This window comes from Silene latifolia, chromosome 10, assembly GCF_048544455.1.
Source record: "Silene latifolia isolate original U9 population chromosome 10, ASM4854445v1, whole genome shotgun sequence".
Lineage (NCBI taxonomy): Eukaryota > Viridiplantae > Streptophyta > Magnoliopsida > Caryophyllales > Caryophyllaceae > Silene > Silene latifolia.
The window spans coordinates 122,926,267-122,950,470 of NC_133535.1; the positions used below are offsets into that span (position 1 = coordinate 122,926,267).

Below are 24,204 nucleotides of genomic sequence, written 5' to 3' on the forward strand. Positions count from 1 at the left end.
AGTACAAGGACATCTAAGTTTATTTTCTACCAAATCATATTCATCATTTTGTTTAGCAAATTCAATAAATCCACGAACCCCCTTTATAAATCTAGCGGTAGGACGTCTCTTCTTATCTAATCTTTCTTCGTACATCCATCCACGTTCCAATCTCTTCATTTTAATCTAAATAATATATAAACCATAATTTTAACAATAAAACATAGAACTATCTTTAACAATAATCCATACAAACTAATTAACGATACTAGTTAACTAAAATTATACTAACTAACTAAAATTATACCTTATTTATTATCCTTGACAAGTATGGAGCATTATACTATAAAAGCGGGGTATCAATGGCTAAAACCTGATGGGGCTTTGGTGGCATGGTACCCTTGGATGCTGAATGAATGGATTATACCTAAACAGTCCTTCTGTTGTTGGCTGATAGCTCATAGGAGGCTATTGACTCTTGACAGGCTACTAAAAATGAGTATTGTGCAGGAAAATGTCTACTTTTTGTGTGGGTTGCAGGAAGAAAACATTGAGCATTTGTTCTTTGTTTGCCCTTTTAGTGCTCAATGTTACCGGCTGGTTGCAGAATGGTGCAAGGTTCAGCTGCCAATGCAGGAGTGCATCAGCTGGTGGCTAAAGATTAGACAAGCAGCTGCTTGTAAAAAGAAGGTGTTGGCAATGATTTTGGCGTGTCTGATGTATCATTTATGGCAGTGTAGGAATTGCTGTAGGCTTGAGGGATATGTTGTGAGGCCAAATTGTCTAGTAGGAAATGTCAAGTCTGATGTTAGAATGAGGCTAGCTCAATGTGATATCAAAAGTCGTAGTAACTCTGCCTTAGCTTGGGTAGAGTATATTCGAAGTAATTGAGTCTAGTTTTCGTTCGTAAGATGGATGTGCTAGAGTTTGTTTGTATGGGACACTTTTGATTCTAATGAGAACTTACATTTTCCCAAAAAAAAAAAAAATTATACTAAAATTATACTAATTAACTAAAATTATACTAATTAACTAAAATTATACTAATTAACTAAAATTATACTAACTATACTAATTTATTACTAGCTTTGAGAATACTCCACATCAAACTAATTATAATAATTTACTACTTTCAACAAAACAAACTTTATACTAACTTACTATATTCAACATTACTAGCTTCCACCTTACTAACATTATACTAATTCACTAAACAATATAACCAATAAACAAAATCAACAACACTAACAAAACTAATATTAATCAAAATCAACAACACTACTATAACCACAATCATCACTATCAAAACCCCCAATTTACACAACCCTTAATCCCAATTTCACCAAAACCTAATTAAATTACATTTAAAAACCTAATAATCAACACAAATGTTTATATAAACATATCAAATCATCTTAATACTAATGACAATAACAAAATAATCTAAAATTAAACAAAGAAATTATACCTTCAAATAGGTTAGGATGAACCGAAATAAGGGAGAAGGAAAGCTTGCCGGCGTCGAGGTGGTCGCAGTGATGGTGGTCGGAGTAGTGGTCGGATTAGGTGTTTACGGTTGAGGTGTGTTTGTGTGTTTATGTTTTAGTAAAGTAAGAGAGAGGGGAGAAAGAGTCCCGTGTTTTCGACATAATAAGCGGATGGGCGACTGATTTGACGACCGACTTGGGGTAGTCGCCAATTTGGCGACTGATTTCAGTCGCCATTTCTGAAATTCAGTCGCCCGCTCTAATAATTGGAAGGAAATTGGTAGTCGCCAAATTGGCGACAATTAGTAGTCGCCCGAATTTTTATTCAGTCGCCAATTTGGCGACTATTTTGGTCAGTCCCCATTTTAAGTCGCCCGAAACAGGAATTCTTGTAGTGACCTCTCCTAATTCCCGATCTACCTTTGTAAGTTGAAATCTCACCTTTTCCTCTTTGTCTTATGAGTAAATTCGAGATAGGGTTTACTAAGAGAGGTTAATTAGTATTTAGTTATGTAAAATGAGTAATTAGTGACTAATAATAAGGGATTTTATGTTATATTATAGTATAGAGTGGTTTGTGATAGTTATTACATGATTTATATAGGATGAGACGGTTTTATGAGATGAATACTTGGTGATTTCGATTAGCTTATAGATTATTCTAAAAGGTAGGTTATCCTACTCGGTTTCAATATTGTGTATGAATATTTGGGTGTCTTTCCTCACTAGTGCATTTATAAGTCGGTTAATATGTATGCGGAATTGAATTCATGAATTTGGTCACATGTTAAATGTTGTTCTCCCATTTTTCATGTATGGTTGTGATTGTGTTGTGTTGTGTTGTGTTGGAGGTCTTTGGTGGTGATACTTGATAGTTGAGGAGACGTAAGACGGTTGGGAAACCGGCTTGCGCTTGGGTCGCCTCTTGGAGCTTCCCACTCCAAGGGGGATGTGCACATTAATGACTTGAGTCACGGAGGGACACGTGTGGTTGAGGCACGACGTCTGGCAGGGGATTCAGTTGCCTTCCGGACCCGGTACGTCTGGGCGTGTCCCGATACCGTTGCGTGAGGTGTAATGTCGTGGGCGTGTCCCTGGCACTGGTGGTTATAAGTACGTCTGGCCATGTCTCAGTATCGGTGTGGTGATTGCATAGTCGAGTCTCATTCATATAATTATGTCGCGTCTACACTTATCGAGTCATATCTTATGTTTGTGTACTGAAACTGACGTTTGTTATGTCCGTGTAATTGTCACCTATTTCCGGGATGGCCTGTGTCGATCCATATTATATTTCCGATCATATTGGGAGTAGTTATTTACAGGTTAGCTTTGGTAGCATGCGGGAGGAGGGACGAGCCATGACGACATTCGAGTCGAGCATCGTTGATTATATTAGTTTAGGAGTCATGGTTTGTATTATTCATTTCATTTATTCATTTATGTCTATGTAATCCACTAAATACTTATTTATGTTAATTATTTCTCAATTGCGACTCCGATTTCACTACCTCGGGAAACCGAGATGGTAACATCTCCCAATTACCTTGGTCGGGTAAAAAGGAGGTGTTACAATACCGTTGCATAGACCAGTTGTACTGATGGTGCGCATCGTTGCAAGCTATCAAACACATTTATATCCAACTACTAGCATAACAAGCAAGTCGGAGTCGATCCACGGGACGGGGGTACTCGAATTGTTCAATCTAATTGTAGTTCCAATAGGTTGTCACAATTGGTTTGAGTTTGTAGTTGTGTTCTAAACTAATGAAAGCAATAAAGTAAAACAAGCAATAAAGCAAATAAAGATGCAAACAAATAATAAAGGATACTAGGATGTCATGGGATCATAAGGGAATCTTGGTAAGATAGCATAAATGAGTTATATAGATGCAAACAATTTATTATTGTTGGAATTAAGTTAATTCATGTCATATAATTCATAAGAAGATTTGGGTCCCGGAGCCGAGTCATTTGTGACTTTACAAAACTTACAAGTCGACTTAATTCTTCCTATTAGACTACATGCATGATAAACCAATTCCTAGAAAAACTTACGTCTCGGAGCCGAGTCGGTTAAGGCTTTACAACACCTACAAGTCGACTTGGGTTTTCCCTATTCAACTCTATGCATGGTCCAATAAGGCTTGAGTTGGTTTATATCTTACAAGTCTCATTGAAAAGATAATAGATGGGTAAAAAATGCAAGGTTTCATAGTCTAGCATTTCATCAAACATAACATGTGCATAAGTTGAAGAATAATAAGCAAGCATTCATATGAACTCATTAAGCATGAATTTATCCCATGATTAACTGCCCTAATCTCCCACTAATCTTAGTTAAGTAAATACTCACTCATTATCATGAAAGACATGTTATCAATGCTGTCAATCATCACAACAAGTATAAACATGATTAAAGAGTGAGGAAATAAACAATAAAGAGTAAAGAGTAAAGAGATTATACCAAACTTAAGATGAACACTTGGAAAGGAAAGAATAATAGAAGAAAACTTGATTGATTGATGAAGAGTTGTCAATTCTCCAATAATAACCCAATAATCTTCAATTATCCAATAATAAAGCTTGAACAATAATTAAGGAAAGATTAATATGTAATTTGTGGAAGGATTAAAGGATAATCTTATTCTAATCTACTCCTAATCTAATCTAAGAGAGATTGATTTAATCTAAGGAAGCTTAATCTCTTGATTATTACAAATGGACTATATATAGTAGTACATCATTAGGTTAAGTAAGGGTAGATGTAACATTTCGTGTTTGTTATGTTTAATTGATGTGTCAAAAGTGTGTGTTGACCGTGTTGGAAATGCGTGACGTCTATATGTACGATATACAATACCCTTCTGACGTTTGAGTATGAGAGCGAACTTCGGGACGAAGTTCATTTTAAGGGGGGAAGACTGTAATACTCCGTATTTTTATATAACCAATTAAACGGATATTATTATATATTAATTATTATACATATTATATTACTAATTAAGTCGAGTTAATATTGAGTCGATAATTTCGTTAAGTTATTTTACTTAACCCGCGTTGTATCGATATAAGTTAATTGTGACGGGTTTATAAGAATTCGAATTATGAGCTAACCCATCTGAGTTGGCCCTTTAACTGTTCAGCCCATTTAACCCTAAGCCCAACTAAACCCTAACCCTAACCCTAATGATACCCTAACCAAACCGCCTCCCTCATTCCTTACTCCCTCAACCCGCCTCCTTTCTTCACCAACACCAAACACCAGCTTTCACGCAAAACGGGAGAGAGAGAGTGAGCTTGGGGTGTTGGCGGCGCAGCAAGGAAGATCTAGGGGCAATTGTCGACGACCGTGGGTGGCCGTGGTGGCTGTTGTGGTGGCGGAAAGGTAAGAGCTCAACCCATCTCCTCTGTTTTAGTATTGATGTCGGGTTTGTTTGTGGTTGTTTCGTGTCTTATAGGGGAGTTTATGGTGGTTGTTGAAGGGGTATAGGAGTAGAGTGGTGTGAGACGAGTGACTTGGTGGTTGTTGGGGTGGTTTTGGGTGGTGTTGGTGGCCGTGAAAGGCGGCAGCGACAGGGGGGATAGCAACGGGTTTTAGCAGGGGGTTTTTCAGACGGTTTAGATGGTTAAGTTGGGGTGGCACCACCGTGGACTCGGGGGAGGTCGAAACAGTGGTGCCACGGCGTCTGGGTTCGTGGGCTGACGGCGAGCAGGTAGGTGGTGGTTTGGCAGGGGATGAGGGAGAGCTGCGGTGGTTGCAGGTCGAGAACAAGGGGCGTTTGGGGAGGCACGGTGGTGAACCAGACCAAACGACGACGCTGGTTTGACTCACCGCCGGCAGTCGACCCCAGTGGGGGCGGTCGTTGGTGGCTGGGTCAGAGTGGGTGTTGGGACTGGTGGTTGACACGGTGGAGAGGTGGCGCGTGTGAGCGTGGGGATGCGAGTGAAGGGACGGTGGTTGTGGACGGGTTGTTTTAGTCTTGAAACGGGTTTTGTCATAGTTTAATCGTTATGTTTCGTTAATTGGTCGTATGCTTAATCAATTAATTTAATTCCCGAGTTAATTAAAATAATTAAAGACGGGTTTTGAGTCGGGTTGTTGAATTGTTCAAATGTTTGATTCGGGTTTTCTTAATCGAATAATTCGTTTAATCTTTTAATTATCATATTGGTTATTCAATTTAATTCCCGAGCCAGTTAAGTAATTCAAGTCGGGTTTGTTAAAATGAAAAGCTACTATATCGGGAAAGTTTCCATTTTAAGAAATTCTATTTTTAGTAACCTTCTATTTTGGGAAGTTGGGTCAAATACTAATCGGGTTATTTTAGTTGTCAGTTGGGCATAAGTTTGGTGTCGGGATTGTATTTCGGGAAAGCTTCTATTTTGGGAGATTTCTATATTTAGTAGTTAGTAATTATAAATATTATAATTGTTTTAGGTGACGGATTCGTGAAGGATCGATAATCAGATTCGTTGCTTTATTTTCTGGACTGCTTGAACTACTTAATTGGATTTGCTGGCACTTTGAGGTAGGGAAATACACTTGACTTATTATCATTGTTGTTTAGTTGTGTTGACTTGATTTGTGGTTGTTGATTTATGTTATGATTCATATACGGGAAGGTGATTGACTGAATTGATCGTATTGAGTATGATATCACAACATCGAGTAACTGGCATGATTTTATGATTTATCAGTTCGATGATTTATATATATATATATATATATATATATATATATATATATATATATATATATATATATTGTGTTGCATTAATTTATGTTGAGCATCTCATATGCATTGGAGTTGGAGGATGGTGTATGAGTGACGATGTTGAGATACGATGTGAGTTGTGATAAGGCCCGGGCGGGTTCTGCAGACTTGCCCTGGTGTCCTCAACATGAAATGCGGATCGGCTACGGTCGATATATATAGTCTACCGGGGATCGGTATGGCTGGGTTGTCCGGGTATGAGATATGAGATATGAGATATGAGATATGAGTTGAGATGGAGATGGAGGTGACGGAGGAGCACGCATATCATATTTTATTGTTTCATTGTTTTCCCTACTCAGCTTCGCGGCTGACCCTGTGTATTCGTGTACGCCTGTGATGATCCAATTATTAGGGAGCAGATTGACAGGTATTTCAGAGACTGATGGGAGCTGGCCGGGAAGAGAGCTTGGATGACTGACTTAGTGCCTAGCCCACCTTAGTCTTATTAGTAGTTTTATCAGACTGTATCTTTTGGTCATATTTTTTTTAGAGGCTTTGTTTTAATTCCAGTTGTAATCTCACCATAAACATTTTAATAAAGTACTGTGTTTCATTCCTTTGTTATCTACTGCCTCGGGTTTCCGAGATGGTAACACCGTCATTTATCTGAGGAGTCCTAGTTCAGGCCCTTAAATAAATGGGGGTGTTACAAAGTGGTATCAGAGCGAACGATCCTCAGGCCTAAACCAATGAGCCCAATGAACATAGGATGTGTCTAATTAAAATGAACCTCGGGATAGAACTGTTAGGAGCACACTAAGGTAAGGTATGAGTTAAGGGCCCCCTCACACCGAACCAGCAGCCCTCTCAGTTTGACCCGGAAACCCTGAGTGTATATGAGAGAAAGGGTAGAAAAGTTGCTTGAGGTTGAACATGAAATTCAAATATCGTTGCCTAAGTATTAACTGATTGATACATTGATTATTGCATAATCGAGTTGATGTATACCTTGAGACCCATATATTCTAACCAATCTGCAGGACAACGCTACGGTAAGTATCTTGTGTGAATGATGATGTGATCATATAATGTTGTGGAAATGAGAAATAAAATTTTGAGTTCAGGTTAATAATCAATGAAGTGTTGTGTTAGACGTGAGCATGAAAATAATTGCGAGTCGATGATAGTTACCTAGGTGGATGTTGAATGATGTGCTGATAGTACTATTTTGTCTAGTAATATGCGGTTATGTGATCCCAAAGCCATGCTAGTATAGTCTTGTGACAGTAATTAGAAACACTTTTTGAATTGCATGTTTATAGTCATAGCAATCGTGATTTAGATGTAAGGAGTAGATCGAGAGGCGAAAGGATTCTATGGGGTAGATGTTACGAAATACACAGTGTGAGATTTAAGTTAGGATGAGTTAGTATCGATAGTAGGGTTGTAAGAGTTTGGGACATAGAAAATGAACGACTTAGTGCTGAAACTTGTTTTGTTTGATTGTACTCTTTAATTGACCTTACTACCATTTCTTTTCTGTTTATTGCCTATGGATGACAATTTTATGAGAGATAGCCTTGGGAGTTAGTATTCATTTGGCGTTGGTTTCATGCTTATATGATATACGGATTAGGAGTAATAAATATTTTAGTGGGCTGTGGTTAGGAAGTTCCTGTGCAGTGATGTTCGACCAACGATTTTGTGAAAATCCTCATTTAAATGGTGTTAATAATTTTTTTTTCATGATTCCAACTCCATCGACCAAAAGAGTCACATATGTTTTCAAATTAATAAGCCACGAAAATTCTTGATGTCTCTATATTAAACGGTAAATTTTGCAAACTGACCCAAGTTTTGGAACAATTGCGATCACATGTTTGTTTGGACCAACTGAGTTGTAAAATTCTTTAAAAATGGAATTCTTTTACTTTAGACCTAATTCTTTTTCCCATGTGTTTTTAACTCTCCGTATTTTATAAAAGTAATATGAATCGAGTTTTAATCGAACGATTATTTATTCGTGAATTTTGGAAGTTACAACGTGAATCAAAACATTTAAAAGGTGCGTTCTATGTTGAATTTCCATACGATTGTTTGGTTAATTCATGAGCTTTAGTAATGTGAATTTATAATGTCCCTATATGATGATAGTAGCACGCATTTCGGTAGTTGTGTATCTTAACAAGTGATAAAATTAAGTCTAGTTGATAACGTTGTTGGCATGATAGTATGAGTGAAATTGAATAGCTTAAATTGATTCTTAATCAAGGGTGAAATATTTTATACGAGTCCAGTTGTTTGCATATTTTACATACGTTTGGCATGTTGTAATATCTCTGGTGTGTTCATCATATTTGCATAGTGGTCGGATATAAATAAATATAAAACTCTATTGACATATCTTGGTAAGGTTGATGGCATTAAAAGTTAATTTGATGGTTCTAATATACTCGCATGAATAATTATAATAGTTATGTTTAAATGTTTACACATGGGTGGTAGTAATGATTGTGTCTAAATGTTCACACGTGTAGGATGTCATCTGAGTTCTAATGTCTTCTATGCGAATTTGTGTGCCTATAGTTATACTTAGTACTTTCATTGCAATAAATTATTTCAGTTGAACCTAAACCTATAACATGATAATAAACAGTGTTGTTATTTCTTATTGAATATGTTCGTTATTACAATGTCATAAAATGCTAAAGTGATTCTTGCAATTGTATGGGTGTGATATAAAGGAAACTGTTTGATATAACACGACAATTGGCATATCTATATTCTCGAGTCGTTACTATCAATTATATTAAAATAAAGATTGTTATGATAACTATGTTGACAATTATAATAGGATAACCCTTTGATGATTCACACGATATGCATTGGTTTAAATGATAGTCGTTATAGTTACATTTAATTGAGCCTACGAGTTGCCTAATTATTCAATCATGCAAATCAGAGAAGCTGTTCAAGTTGTTAATCTTTTATCATAGCTAGTGTTCTACGAAGTGTATGATGGCAAATGTATATGTCTAAGTTATTATACGATATCTTTTGTTTTGCTGAAAATGAATTATACTAAGTTGCTGGACACAATTGAATGATATGGTTGCTAAAATGTGAAACATAGGTGTGATATGGAAGTAATGTTGTCGTTGTCATAGATCATATGTAGTTACTTTTATTGGGAGACATGTTTTCAGAATTGATATCGTGCAAACAATTATTATAATTTAAAATATGAATTTTGAGTATGTTGTTGATTGCTTAAATTCATCGACCTAATTCGTGACCTAAACCAGTGAGTGAGTAAATGGTTGTAAATAAGATCCTGTGATTGTGATAGATAGTAGTGGTAAATCTATTTATGTGATATGTTTACAAATGTGAGAAGTTCCTAAATTGTTTTGTTGATTTTGCTCTCGCTCGTTCATAGTCTATAATTGATCATCAAATTTGTTTAGTTATGAAACCGTGTAAATCTTGGTTCCTTTCTTGTTGTTCTTTTAGTTTGATGTTGTGTTTTCAAGTTAAGCATGAGCTAGTAATAAATGTTACTTGTTGACAATCAGTTAATCCCATAATAAAACCTTGTTTCGACCTTAATGATAATGCGCAATCTTTTATCATATGTTCTTTCCTGTCACATGTGGTTGATAATGATTTTGTTGCATATGTATATGAAAATTGAAAAGAGGTTACGAGGACGTAACCATGTTTCTAGTCGGGTAGGATTGTAAAATCTTAATGCTTAATTGCACTTGCTTGTAGATTGTAGTTTTGACCAAGTCGATGTTTAGTTGTGGGGTACCTATGCAAATGAGTTCTATATGTTTTGTTCCTACTTCTTTAGTTGGTTGATGTGTAAAAGGGGAGTGTAGTTAAACTACTGGTATTGAGTTATGCGTTAGCCTATGAGCTGAATTATGTTTACGGTCCAGTGTAACCATGGTTACCGAGTTATTTGAGTTTGAGATCGGAATTTAGATGGAAAAGGACGGTGTTCTCAAGTGAGTATTTAGTTGTTATACAATTGTGTTCCCAGGTAGTTATTAGTTGTAGTTAGTTGGGTTAAGTAAAGACGAGTTAAACTTCGGGACGAAGTTTATTTTTAGGAGGGCAGAATGTAACAGTTCGTGTTTGTTATGTTTAATTGATGTGTCAAAAGTGTGTGTTGACCGTGTTGGAAATGCGTGACGTCTGTATGTACGATATACAATACCCTTCTGACGTTTGAGTATGAGAGCGAACTTCGGGACAAAGTTCATTTTAAGGGGGGAAGATTGTAATACTCCGTATTTTTATATAACCAATTAAACGGATACAACTAGGCCTTAGTCTATGGGTCAAAAGATACTAGTATGACACATCCTATGGTGTCTTGAGGGTATTCTAGCAAACAAAGTCTCAAGGAGAAAAATTATCTACAAGGGCCTTATATACACTTGTCAAACTTCCCAAATAGTCATTTTCATAAAATTTTCTAACCATGCAACTACATGCCATGATGCAACTAACATATATACAACTCTAATGCATATGCTTCTATCAACTATTATGCCACATAAACTAAATGCAAACTCTTACCAACACATTGGTTCATACTACATCAATCAAAATATAGCCACATTGTCATTAACATATGAAAAGGAGGAAGGAGATTTGGAAATATCATACCATGCGGTCTTCTATTTCCTTCATGGCTCGAATGTGGCGTAGTCGACCCAATGTGATAAGAGTGACAAACAAACAAACAAATATATACAATATATACAATTCTACACTACAAAGAAAAGAACATGTTTTTGGAATTTTTTAAATTTTCAAATTTTTATGGATTTTGTTTTTACGAAATTAAAGAACATATTTTTGGGATTTTTCAAAATTTTTCAATTTTTATGTATTTTTGGAATATAAATTCCCATCCCCCACTTTATTTTGGACATTGTCCTCAATGTACATGTAGGAGTAGGAATGAAAAAGAAATACATGTTTTTGGATTTTTGATTTTATGGAAATGAAGTACAAATGCAATGATATGATATGAATGCATGTTCTAGGTAAATGCAATTCTATATGAAATATATAACAAATGAATGCAACCTAAACTACACTAGATGATGCATGTTCTCACCTATGATCAAACCTCTCCAAACCGATTTAAGCACTATTTCTAGTGTAGGAGAAATGAGGTTTGGTCATTAGTGACTATGCAAATTTAACTATATGCATTAACTAAATGAGATATGTGAGATGTATTACAATGCAAGCTATACTATATGATTAACTATGATGTATGTTACTTCATGGTTTAACCACCCCAAACTGATTTTAAACACTATTGCTAATGTAGGAAGAAATGGGTTTAATCATGAGGTAATTACATAAATGCAACTATACATGAGAGATAAGGAAAGAAAAGGGTTCTTACAATCATTATAGGAGATGAAGATGGTAGATAGGATGCATACATAGCAATGTCACGAGCCAAATGAGAGAAAAAGTTGAATTTCAGGGTCAACCCGCTCGAGTCAATTCTGACCCACTCGAGTTGAGGCTCGACCCGCTCGAGTCGATTCTGACCCGCTCGGGTTGAAGCTCTGGGACGCGCATTTTCTCAGAAAAACGCCCAGATTCTCTTACAGGAAGAATTCTTTCTTTCCTTGGTCTTCAACTCGCGCTAGTTGGGCTAGGGGCGCACGGATTTCAAGCAATTTTGACCCAACACCTTTTTAATGATAACAAAGATGTTCACAAGCCCAAATTATCCATTTTCTTCATTTCTTTACATTTGCTACCTTCTCATTTTCATCAATTTCCTTCAAAAATGCTCAATCAAAATATGAGACCCCTCCTTTGTTGGAATATGTGTCCTCCAACAATAATGCGATCACAACTGTCGATCATGATGATCACATGTTTAAGTCTCATTTTAAGAATACATGTGGGAAGTAATATTTTACTATCAACTAGTCCACACATATCGGTAATGATTGGCTGACTAGAGTTTGACATTACTGTCGTGCGATGGTGGTGATCAGTTGATCCCCTTAAGTCATACCTAAAGGGTAACACTCTTAATTGATTATTTAATTGATCGTATGTCGATACGAGTTAATTAAATTACTTAAAATTGACGGACGATTTTGGAAGTAATATTTACGTATTTTATTATAATTTGATTAAATAAGATACGGTCTAAGTAATCAAATTGTTTTATTACTTAGATGAAATTGTTGTTTACAGAAACAATTAAAAGGAATGAATTGATTATTATAAATACAGAATGTTGTGATTTATGACTCGGGATCCCGTTACGGTACAAGTAATTATGAATTACTAGGTTAACTTTATAAGTGACATATTTTATTAATATGTTGATTTTTAATTGTTAAAAATACATTTTATATACCTAATGTCATGAAACATGTTACATGTGACAAATTGACAAAATAATGTGTAAAATGGATTTTCCATTTTACACCATATGTGCCGAAATAAGGAGGGTGTATTAGGCTTATTTTTGTGATTAATTATGTTTAGTGGAAGGCATAATCATAAGACCTAATGCATAGCCTTACATGCCTATAATTCTTGGGAAGATTTGATGCTCATGCATTGGCCATTACCCACCCCTCCTACCCGGTTTTCCTTGTGAAAAGGCCAAGGGTCTTTTGCTCATTTTTCTCTAATATTCACTACATGCATACTAGTGAATTATTATTCATTTCTCACATCTAAAAATAAAGAGTTTTTAGAGAGATTATTCTTCCTTCTTCTCCCTTCTCTTAACCGAAAATTAGGAGAACAAAACAACAATTTTGGGTCAATTTTTTAGTTAAATTAATATTGTTCTAGTATTAATAATATTAATTTTTAAGAGGTTATCTTGGGTATTATTCCTTGGGAGGGATTCTAAACTTGAATCCTTTTGTTCATCCAATTTTAGGAGAGCTCAAGAACAAGTGAGTAGGAGAACTCATTTGTGCCCAATAATCCGAAATCTCAATGTAAGAATGACGATTTTTCTTCTCTATATTTACTTATGTTTGCATGCATAAGATCTAATTAATTTTATGACTAAATTAAAATGAAACATATATGAATATGTTGAGTATAATGATATAAAGATTTCTAACAAGCGGTATCATGAGCCTTAGGTTGTTTGCATGCAAATCGGTTATAGTTTTTCCGAGTTATACGATTAACAAAAAAAACTTATAAATTTGTGTTTATTATGATATATCACGAAATCAATTATGCATGTTATTGTTTCTGGTCCTAAAATGTATTTAGGATATTTTGGTTAATTTATGGATTTTTATTGTTCATTTTATATAATAATGGCATTAAAATGTGATTTTATGATAAAAATGTCATTTTTGGACTAAAATTAGCTAAACTTCGATTTTTCCTTTGGTTTTTGGATATGTTTTCACATATATTATATTTAGATGACCTGTAAATGTTCATAATTTTATGAGTTCTTATGCTCAAAATATGGATTTTTCATGATAAAAATCGAATTTAAATGTAAAATAGGTTAATATGAGTAATATTTTGAATCTGGTCATAGAAATTTAGTATGTTGTCACATGAAATTTTACAAGATGTGTGTAAAATAATTGGCTATAATGAAGTCTTTATGCATGATTTATGAATTTTTGATGAAAAATAACATAAATAGTGACTTTAATTAGTGAAAATTGCTAAAACATACTTCATGACTAAGAAAAAACGTCACATGTTGCATTTTATCATATATTTTAGATCTAAAAGTGAAAAGTAAATTAATATAATTTTTCTCATATTTTTATGATAATATTTGATAAATCCGATAAACCGCAACATTGTTTTTCTCGATAAATTTCAAAATTTTTAACCTAAGTTTTTGAACATTATGAGTGTCATGGTATTTTTTCCAGAATTTTCATGAGTTTAAAATTTCAAATTTTGATTTATTTGAAATTTTTGTGATTTATTTGAAGTTTATGGCTTTTTATTGTAATTTTGAGTCCATTTATGAACAATTTTAAGAAATATAAGTTAATTATTGTCAATATGTTATTGGAGACTAATTTTGAGTCCTAAAATGGTTAGGCTAATTAACTAATACATAAATATGATTTTATGTAATTTATTGTGATTTTAAAAGGTTGAATCACGCAAATCCGTAAAAACCGATTAATATACGATATTGGCTCCTTAAAGGCGATTTAGCATAAATTGGGCATGTTCATACATATTATAATGCTGCATTTTATTTATGATTGTCATAATTTTATTTTATGTAATTTTTGAATTATGTAATTTTTAATTAGTATGGCCTTAGTTTTTAAATTGGTATTACCCGAAATGATGGGAATATCGATTCGGTTGTAATTTATCGTGATCTCGTATCACCGTTTTGTAATTTAATAGATTTATTTTATTTTAATTATAAATGTATAATAGGAAATTATGTAATTTGTTATGTAATTTATTTATTCCGGAATTCCTTGAAAGACGGTGCCACTTGAGAAGGCGATCCATTAAAGACGGTGTTACCTTGAGATGCGTGTCAAGAGCGATGTTCAAGGGACCAATGGAGTTGGTTTCCGAATTTGTAATAGTTTATTAGATTTACTATTTTAGGAAGGCCATACTAGGATTTTTTTTATATTTTGCATTTTATTTATATGTTGCATGCATCGCTAAATCGCCATAACTAAAACATGCATTATCATTAAATCGAATATATCGACCGTGTCAATTACAATTATCGTAGTTCACCGCTTTAGTTCACTTAAAACATGATAGATAATAAATTGACATGACCTCTCGCTAAAATAAACAATTGAGACTTAGCCTTACCAAAAAGTAGAAACCATGAAAACCTATTTCGTGAGGGAGTGCACTCGGCCACACCGGGGTACAAACCTTGTTACGTAGGGGAAGTGGGTGATAAATGTCTATCCACCGAATTCATGTTGATAAGGGACGATGAATCGGCTACACCGTGCCCAACTTAATGTGAATTTGGATCATGGACACATTTATTCAAAATTTGGGTTAAACTCAACAAAAGTATTGATAAGAGATGAATCGGCTACACCATGCCCTTGTCGGATGTGTTTTGGGCTAAAGATAAATGTTAATGTAATTTTATCAACCAAGAGTTCTAAAAGTAGAATCGATTAAAGAGTTAATCCACCGAGTTATATTGATAATGGATGTATCGGCCACACCGTGCCCAAGTTAATATGAATTTGGATCTTGGAATCATTTATAATAGTTGGGTAGAGGTCACTATATAAATGCTCATATCTTGTTAATTTATTTACAAGTATGATATTAAAAAGACAAATGTTAATATTTCCTTTTCCTCCATACTTGTAGTTCATTACAATGAATCCATCAAACGCTACTACACCGATAACTATTGAGTCTTGCCACAATGTTTTTGACGACGTTTGCTTCAACAATGATTTCGACACTACTAGAGAACTTCATTTTGGGATTGGTTCGGATGGAAACCTAAACTTCATCACTTATTCTAAACTTCCTACAAGATCTCTTGTGAGCCGGTCTCAGGAAGACCGCCTCATAAAATCTATAGGATCTTTGTCTTTGGAAGATAAAGATGCCAAAACTAGTGGGAGCTCAAGCAATCAAGTTCTTGCTTCAAAGGGCAAAAGGTTCAAGAAGAAGGGAAAGAAAGGGAAAAACTGTTGGAGCTTGTGTCCTCCACAAATTAGTATGATAACATTTGTAAATCTCTTACAGGTTCACAAGGGTATACTTCGTATATTTAATCAGTTGATTAACGTTTACCTAATAACGGTTGGCTTGCTAGAAAGTTTTACGTTATTATCATACGGATGATGCGGATCAACTGGTCCCTAAAGGTCACACCTATAGGATGTGTTTGAGAGATGTGGTTATAGAAATATGATCACATTGATGCCTAATATGACTAAACAGTTAGTCAATGTGTTGATGAGACAATTATTTAATGAAGATTAAATAACATTAGTTGAGACAAATTAACTGTGAATTCGTAAATTAAATATAATAAGTTATATTTAATTAAATGTATGTAATGTTAGCTTGGACGAATTACTCTGTTAATTCGTAATTAAATGTAATCGGTTATATTTAATATCAACAAGTTGAATGTGTCATAGTGGTAATAGTGAGGGTACACAAACCAAGAGGTCATGGGTTCAATCCTCACTAGATGACAATTTAACACATTTTATACATTTTTTGGAATAACCAAAATAAGGAAATAATACTCCTTATTTCGGTTATATGGGCTGAAAATAAGGAAGAAAATATCTACCCTATTACTAACCTAATTCACGGTTTAAGTAGGTTAGAGGGAGATTATTTTTAGACCTAATTTTTCTACTCATTCTCTTACCTCTTCTCATCAGTAAAAAAACACAAAAACCTAAATTTTACAAGAGAAATTTTGGATCGATTCTATCATAATCAAAGGGGCATATCTCATATCGTCTTGGGTGCAACTGATAGGCGAATATCTATTTTGATATTGTTCTTAGGCCGTATTTGTTAGGACCGAAGGTTAATTCTGAATCCTTTATTTTGTTTATGTATTTTATTTATGACTAGTGATCGTCTTAATTAAATTCGTTATAATCCTTCAATTATAAGGGAAGTATACAGATTATTTCCCACAAGTGGTATCAGAGCAAAGGCCACGAATTTTAATTTTTGATGATTTCATATAATTGTTTGTAAACAATTTAGGGTTTCGGATTATTAAAAAAATTTTTTTGGCACGGCCTGTTTTTTTATGCAGAGGGAAATTTTTTTTTGGCCGTGTTGCAGCGTTTTTTTTTGTTGTTTTATATCCATTTGATTTTCATATTGTTGTTTTAATCGGTTAAGATAATAATTATGATAATTTGTAGATGTTTCGATTTATTAAATCGAGATGTAAATGGAAATCGGATTTGCCGAATTGATAAAATATTTTGGGGCTATTTTAGTTTTCATTGCCGTGAATTTTTTTTCGCTGTTTCTGTACTGTTCACGGATTAACAGTATTAAAAAAAAAAAAATTCCTGTTTTTTTTCTCTCGGTTTTTCTAGAAAAAAAACCGATTAAAGTTTTTTGCGGTTGTTTTGTTTATGCCGTTCAGAAAAGCATCCGAAATTTTTTTTTCTTGTTGTTACTGTTCACGTGTTACTGTTCACAGGGGACAGATTTAAAAAAAAAAGAAAAATTTTCTTGTTTCGGTTTTTAAAGATAAAACCGTGTATAAAATAAGAAACATGCTTGTTTTGTTTTTGGCCAATTAATTATTGTGAAGCGGTTCATAATTAAAAGATACCTAATTATTTTAAAGCGATTTAAAATTTTGATTTTATTGAATTCATATTACAAGTTTAATATGAATTAAGATTGAAATTAATGTGATAAATTGAGGAATTGTCACTTAATTTGATTTAAATAGGTGGTTTGGATAAATTAATCAACATAATTAAGGAATTGTGTCATGTATGTTTAATTTTTTTTTTAGTTGATGCATTTTAATTTTGTTGAATGAATCAATGAATGAATTTTATTTATGTATTTATTTTTGCAATCGGTTGTAAATTGTAATACTTAGTGTGGCCTTAGTCAAATTATGTTTTCGTAATGAAGGAAACATGATTTTTTATGTAATTATGAGATCTCGAATCTCCTTTATTTTTCTTTAGTTTTTGGGTTTTGAAATTAGAATGTAATAAATAGGTTTATTATGTAAATTTTATTTATTGTAATTTTCAAAAGAAGACTAAAGATGGAGATTGGAGCTCACTCCCGCTACATGGATCAAGATGGAACATCAAGACAAGCTTCTCGGGTCCAAGGAGGATTCCAAACTTGTATTTATTGTTCATTTTGATAGGATAGGCCACACTAGGACTTTTACTGCTTTTACGTTTTCATTCTTATTGCTTTTCATTCACATGTTAGTTTATGCATCATATTCCGCCTAAAACCAAACCACCTACTACTAAAATGCATGAAAATTGACTCATATAGGTTGTATGTTAGTTTTTATGGACATGCAGATGTCACAGTCTTTAAGCCATCACCTTAGTTTATTCATTCTCGCATGCTAGATATTAGTTCACTTAAAATGAATTAAAATAAAGTTGATGGGATCTTCCTCTAAAACGGAAATTGAGATTAGTCTTTATAAGGGCAAACAACTATGAATCCCTTCTTCGTCGGTAGGCATAATATGACCCCTTCTACGTTGGGTAAGTAGTTGTGTTGACTTAGTTTACCTCAACATCATAGTCCGAAGAGTTTCTCGTGATTATGATGGACTAAAGATAGAATTTACAGAAATTTATCGACCATGAATTCTAACGGTAGAATTAGCTAAAAGGTTAGCTTATCAATTTACAGAGAATTGAGTCTTGGGGTCATTTATATAATTCTTGAGGGAGGTCAATTATATAAATGTTTTGAGTCTTCGCATTATGACAGTAGTTCATTAGACTTGAAAATATAAACGATGCACATGCTTATTATTTTTATTCTTCTTCTCGCAGTGTAGAACACGTTTATTTTCATAATACTGATACAACGAAATGGCTGGAAATAACGAAATCCCAATGCCGAGTGTCACACTTGGACGCGAATCCTGGCTGAAAATATTCATGGACCAAATGAATCAGTTCACACGTCTGAAAAACGACGGGTCCAACTTTGCGGACTGGGAGGCGGCACTACGGAATGCTGCCATTGCTGACGGTAAGCTCAAGTACTTAACTGAGCCAATACCGCCAAACCCAGGCCCAAATGCAGGAATCAATGATATTGATGCTTATAATGACTTCGCTATGGAAGCGGGTGCGATAAAGAACGTACTCATCTTTGCAATTGAAACCAATTTGCAGAGACGCTTCATTGCCCAAAGTGCAAACAAGATTTTCACTACGCTCACTAACGAGTTCTCAAAAGCACCGAGAATCGTTACATATGAGCATACCTGTCGCTTCTTTGATGCGAAACTCCAGAAGGGCCAACCGGTTAGCCCACACATTCTTCACATGATTGAGAATGTCGAGAAGCTGGAGGCACTGAATTGTAAAATTAGTGAGAGCATTGTCATTGACCGAATGCTTCATTCTCTTCACGATGGTTTTGCCCTTTTCAGGGCGAACTACTACATGAATGACTTGAAAAAGAGTCCTCATGAGCTACACTCCCTTCTCGTACAGACCGAGAAGGATATGAAATTGAGTGGGAGCATGAAGCAGGATGTTCTCACGATTTCCAATAAAAGTAAAGGTAAGGGCAAGGCGAAAGGCGACCTAGCTGTAGGTAAGCCAAAGTTTAAAAAGCCAGGAAACGGTAAGACTGGGCCCGGTGAGACTAGTGGCTCACAGGGCAAGGCAAAGAGCAAGGGCGGTGACATAGAGTGCCACCATTGTTACAAGACTGGACATTGGAAGAGGAACTGTTCCGTCTACCGTGAGGACATCAAAGCAGGCCGCGTCGTTCCTGTTGGTGTGTCATCTTATATTCATATGATTGAGATTAACCATGCAAGTTTCGGAACTTGGGTACTTGATACTGGTTGTGGTTCTCATCTGTGTAATCATTTGCAGGGCCTAAAGAACAACATACCTCTCGAAAAAGGTGATGTGGACCCGCGTGTCGGGAATGGAGCACGAGTTGCTGCTGTCTCGAAGGGAACATATGTAATCCAACTCCCTAGTGGTTTTGAGTTATTTTTAAATAACTGTTACTATGTACCCAGTTTGTCTAAGAACATTATTTCTGTTTCCGTACTTGCTAAAGACGGTTTTGCATTTTCAATAAAGGATAATAGCTGTATTTTCTCTTTCAATGAAATGATATATGGCAAAGCAGTTTCCATGAATGGAATTTATATCTTAGACCAAACCACAGAAGTATTACACGTGAATAATAAGAAAATAAAGGTTGGTGACAAAGATCAAACCTATCTATGGCATTGTCGAATGGGACACATAAATGAGAAACGCGTGAAGAAACTTGTCGATAATGAGACTATTCCCGCATTCGATTTTTCTACATATGGCACGTGTGAATCATGTCTCATTGGCAAGATGACTCGAATTTCCTTCAAAGGTGTTGGAATGCGCGCTAGTGAACTATTAGGACTCATACATACTGATGTTTGTGGACCTATGTCAATTACCGCTAGAGATGGCTATAGATATTTTATCACTTTCACGGACGATTTGAGTAGATATGGATATGTCTACTTAATGAAGCATAAAAGTGAGTCCTTTGAGAAATTCAAGGAATACCAGAACAGGGTACAGAACCAACTGGGTAGAAAGGTTAAAGCACTCCGTTCAGATCGAGGTGGCGAATATCTTTCAAATGAGTTTGATCAACACCTGAAAGACTGTGGAATCGTTTTGCAGTTAACTCCACCTGGAACACCTCAATTGAATGGTGTGTCCGAACGGAGAAATCGAACCTTACTCGATATGGTTCGATCCATGATGAGTCACACAGTAGTGCCTGATTCATTATGGGGTTATGCTCTTTTGTCAGCTGCTCTTATACTTAACCGAAGTCCGACTAAAGCTGTCGACAAGACTCCATATGAAATGTGGAAGGGAACGGTCCCTAACTTGTCCTTTATTCGGGTTTGGGGCTGCGAGGCTTATGTCAAGTGGAGACACAAGGATAAGCTCGGCCCGCGATCGATCAAGACATACTTTATAGGTTATCCAAAAGGAACATTTGGTCATTACTTCTATTCGCCTACCGAACATCGAGTTTTTGTTGCGGCTAGTGCGACGTTCTTAGAGAAAGAATTTCTCGAGAACAAGACGAGTAATAGAACCTTCGAGCTGTCGGAGATTCCAGAACCAACAACCGAGGAACGGATGGAGGAAGTTGTTCCTCCAACTGATGATACGGTTAGTATTCCTGAGGAACCTAGGAGCTCGGGTAGAGTCTCTCATCCTACGGACAGATACATTGGTATGGTCGAGGAGAATGACGTTTTACTCCTAGAGAGTAATGAACCCGTTACCTATAAAGGTGCTATGACCTATTCCGACTCAAAGCTATGGCTCAAAGCCATGCAATCCGAGATGGACTCCATGTATGAGAATGACGTGTGGGATCTAGTTGATTTACCTAATAAGGTAAAACCTCTACAGTGCAAATGGCTTTACAAGATAAAGCATTCTGTAGACGCGCAACCAGATACCTATAAGGCACGACTTGTGGCAAAAGGTTTCACTCAAGTGCACGGATTGTATTATGATGAGATTTTTGCACCTGTAGTCATGCTACGTTCCATTCGGATAATCTTAGCGATTACCGCATTTCATGATTATGAAATTTGGCAAATGGATATGAAAACTGCCTTCTTAAATGGTTATTTGGAGGAGGAGTTGTACATGGTGCAACCCGAAGGTTTCATAGATCCTGAGAATCCTAAGAAAGTGTGCAAGCTTAAGCGTTCCATTTATGGACTTAAGCAAGCTTCTTAGAGTTGGAATCATCGTTTCGACCAGGTGATAAAAGAGTATGGTTTCACTCGATCGGTCGAGGAACCATGCTTATATATCAAGTCGAGTGGGAGCAAGATTGTATTCTTGATATTGTATGTCGATGACATACTCTTGATTGGGAATAACATTCTTCTCCTATCTTAGGTTAAAGAATGGTTGAAGAACCATTTCCAGATGAAAGATCTGGGTGAGGCACAGCGCATTTTGGGAATCCGTATCTACCGAGATAGATCACGACGGACGTTATCACTTAGTCAGGAGTCTTATTTGGATAAGATTCTTGAGAAGTTCAGCATGACCAACTCCAAGAAGGGGAACCTTCCAATGACGACTGGGATGTAGTTGAGCAAGTCTCAGTCACCCACGACGCCTGAAGGGATTGAGCACATGAGTCGTGTTCCTTATGCATCTGCAATAGGATCGATCATGTATGCCATGATATGCACATGTCCAGACGTGGCATATGCATTGAGTATGACGAGTCGGTACCAAAAGACTCTAGGTGAAACACACTAGATAGCTGTTAAAAATATCCTCAAGTACCTACGGAGGACTAAGGATTGGGTATTGACTTATGGAGGCGATACTAAGCTATGCGCAATCGATTCTGTGAGATGCTAGCTTCCAAACGGATCGAGATGATTCAAAATCTCGGTCCGGGTTCGTCTTCACTCTTAATGGTGCTGCGGTCACCGGAAGAGTTCCAAACAGTATTGTTGGCAGATTCTACTACTCAATCCGAGTACTATGCCGCTTCGGAGGCGAAAAGGAAGCGATATGGATGCGTCAACTCTTACAAGGACTTACGGTAGTTCCTAGTTCGAATGACCCGATCACCATCTATTGTGACAATAGAGGTGCCATCTTCCAGGCTAAGGAGCCAAAGTCTAGCAACAAATCTAGACATGTACATCGGAAAGCTCACCTGATCCGTGATTACGTGGAGCAAGAGGAGATAGTGATAGACAAGATTGCGACGGATGATAACATCGCGGATCCTCTCACTAAACCGTTGAATTATGATAAGCATGTAGGGCACGTTAATTCCATGGGAATTAAACGTGTTCCTGAGTTGTAGTACTTGATTATGGATTTGATACATTATCTTTTTCATATACTATTTATAAATTCATCGTTTTATTATAATATTTTGTTTTTCATGTGGATTGTGCTGACAACATTGAACGCCATAAACTGAACTGAATTACATTATATTTGTTTTGGTCCGTAATCGCCAATGTGAGCTGATAACTCCGGCTATTATATTGTGCAGTCGCTTGATGGTGGGTTCAACGAGCCATAAGTCAAACGGTTAACTGATCGATCACCAGATGCGAGATTATAACGATACCTCGTAGGACAAATTTTTGTGACAACGTAATGGAGTCCTAAATGTTTAAAAACATTCGGTGCCAGGTCGTGGATAGGACATCCATTGTGTTCCTAGAGTCGATTCCTTTGACTATCGACTGTCTCTTGAGATTAAGGCGCTTTTGGGTGACTTTGGTTTCTTTCTCACGGTCTGTAAATCGGAGGCTAAGTAGATTTTTTCTGGGTCATTTCATACTGTGCTTACATCTGCAGGTTTCGAGTTGAGGAAAATATCCAACCCTTATCAGGTATAGTTATTTCTCAGGGCCACTCGAGGAGTTGTAACTGAAATGCATGGCCATGCTCGAATGTTGATTCGTTTATCAGTTAAGTTACTCTCTAGTCGGGGAAACCACTCGTGATAATGATCGCTTATAAAATACGACCTTTGTGAATCCGGATTTGCAAATTGTTTTACATTGAGTGGGAGAAATTTTAGGATATGAGAATCGGTTATCGCACATACACTTGTGAGGACAAGTGGGAGTTTGTTGGAGCTTGTGTCCTCCACAAATTAGTGTGATAACATTTGTAAATCTCTTACAGGTTCACAAGGGTATACTTCGTATATTTAATCAGTTGATTAACGTTTACCTAATAACGGTTGGCTTGCTAGAAAGTTTGACGTTATTATCATACAGATGGTGGTGATCAACTGGTCCCTAAAGGTCACACCTATATGATGTGTTTGAGAGATGTGGTTATAGAAATATGATCACATTGATGCCTAATATGACTAAACAGTTAGTCAATGTGTTGATGAGACAATTATTTAATGAAGATTAAATAATATTAGTTGAGACGAATTAACTGTAAATTCGTAAATTAAATATAATAAGTTATATTTAATTAAATGTATGTAATGTTATTTTGGACGAATTAATCTGTTAATTGGTAATTAAATGTAATCGGTTATATTTAATATCAACAAGTTGAATGTGTCATAGTGGTAATAGTGAGAGCACACAAACCAAGAGGTCATGGATTCGATCCTCACTAGATGACAATTTAACACATTTTATACATTTTTTGGAATAACCAAAATAAGGAAATAATACTCCTTATTTCGGTTATATGGGCCGAAAATAAGGAAGAAAATATCTACCCTAT

The 24,204-nt window shown here is 35.7% G+C and overlaps 1 protein-coding gene across 1 annotated transcript; it reads left to right on the forward strand.

Moving 5' to 3' along the window:
* The first annotated feature begins 309 nt into the window (after positions 1–309).
* LOC141608137 (uncharacterized) lies at positions 310–870 on the forward strand. Its single transcript, XM_074427495.1, has one exon. It carries the CDS (start codon positions 310–312, stop codon positions 868–870), a length of 561 nt encoding a protein of 186 aa, XP_074283596.1.
* Positions 871–24,204: the final 23,334 nt, after the last annotated feature.

Excerpts from the sequence above, each read along its gene's own strand:
- LOC141608137 (XM_074427495.1), top strand. The coding sequence starts at position 310 with ATGGAGCATTATACTATAAAAGCGGGGTATCAATGGCTAAAACCTGAT.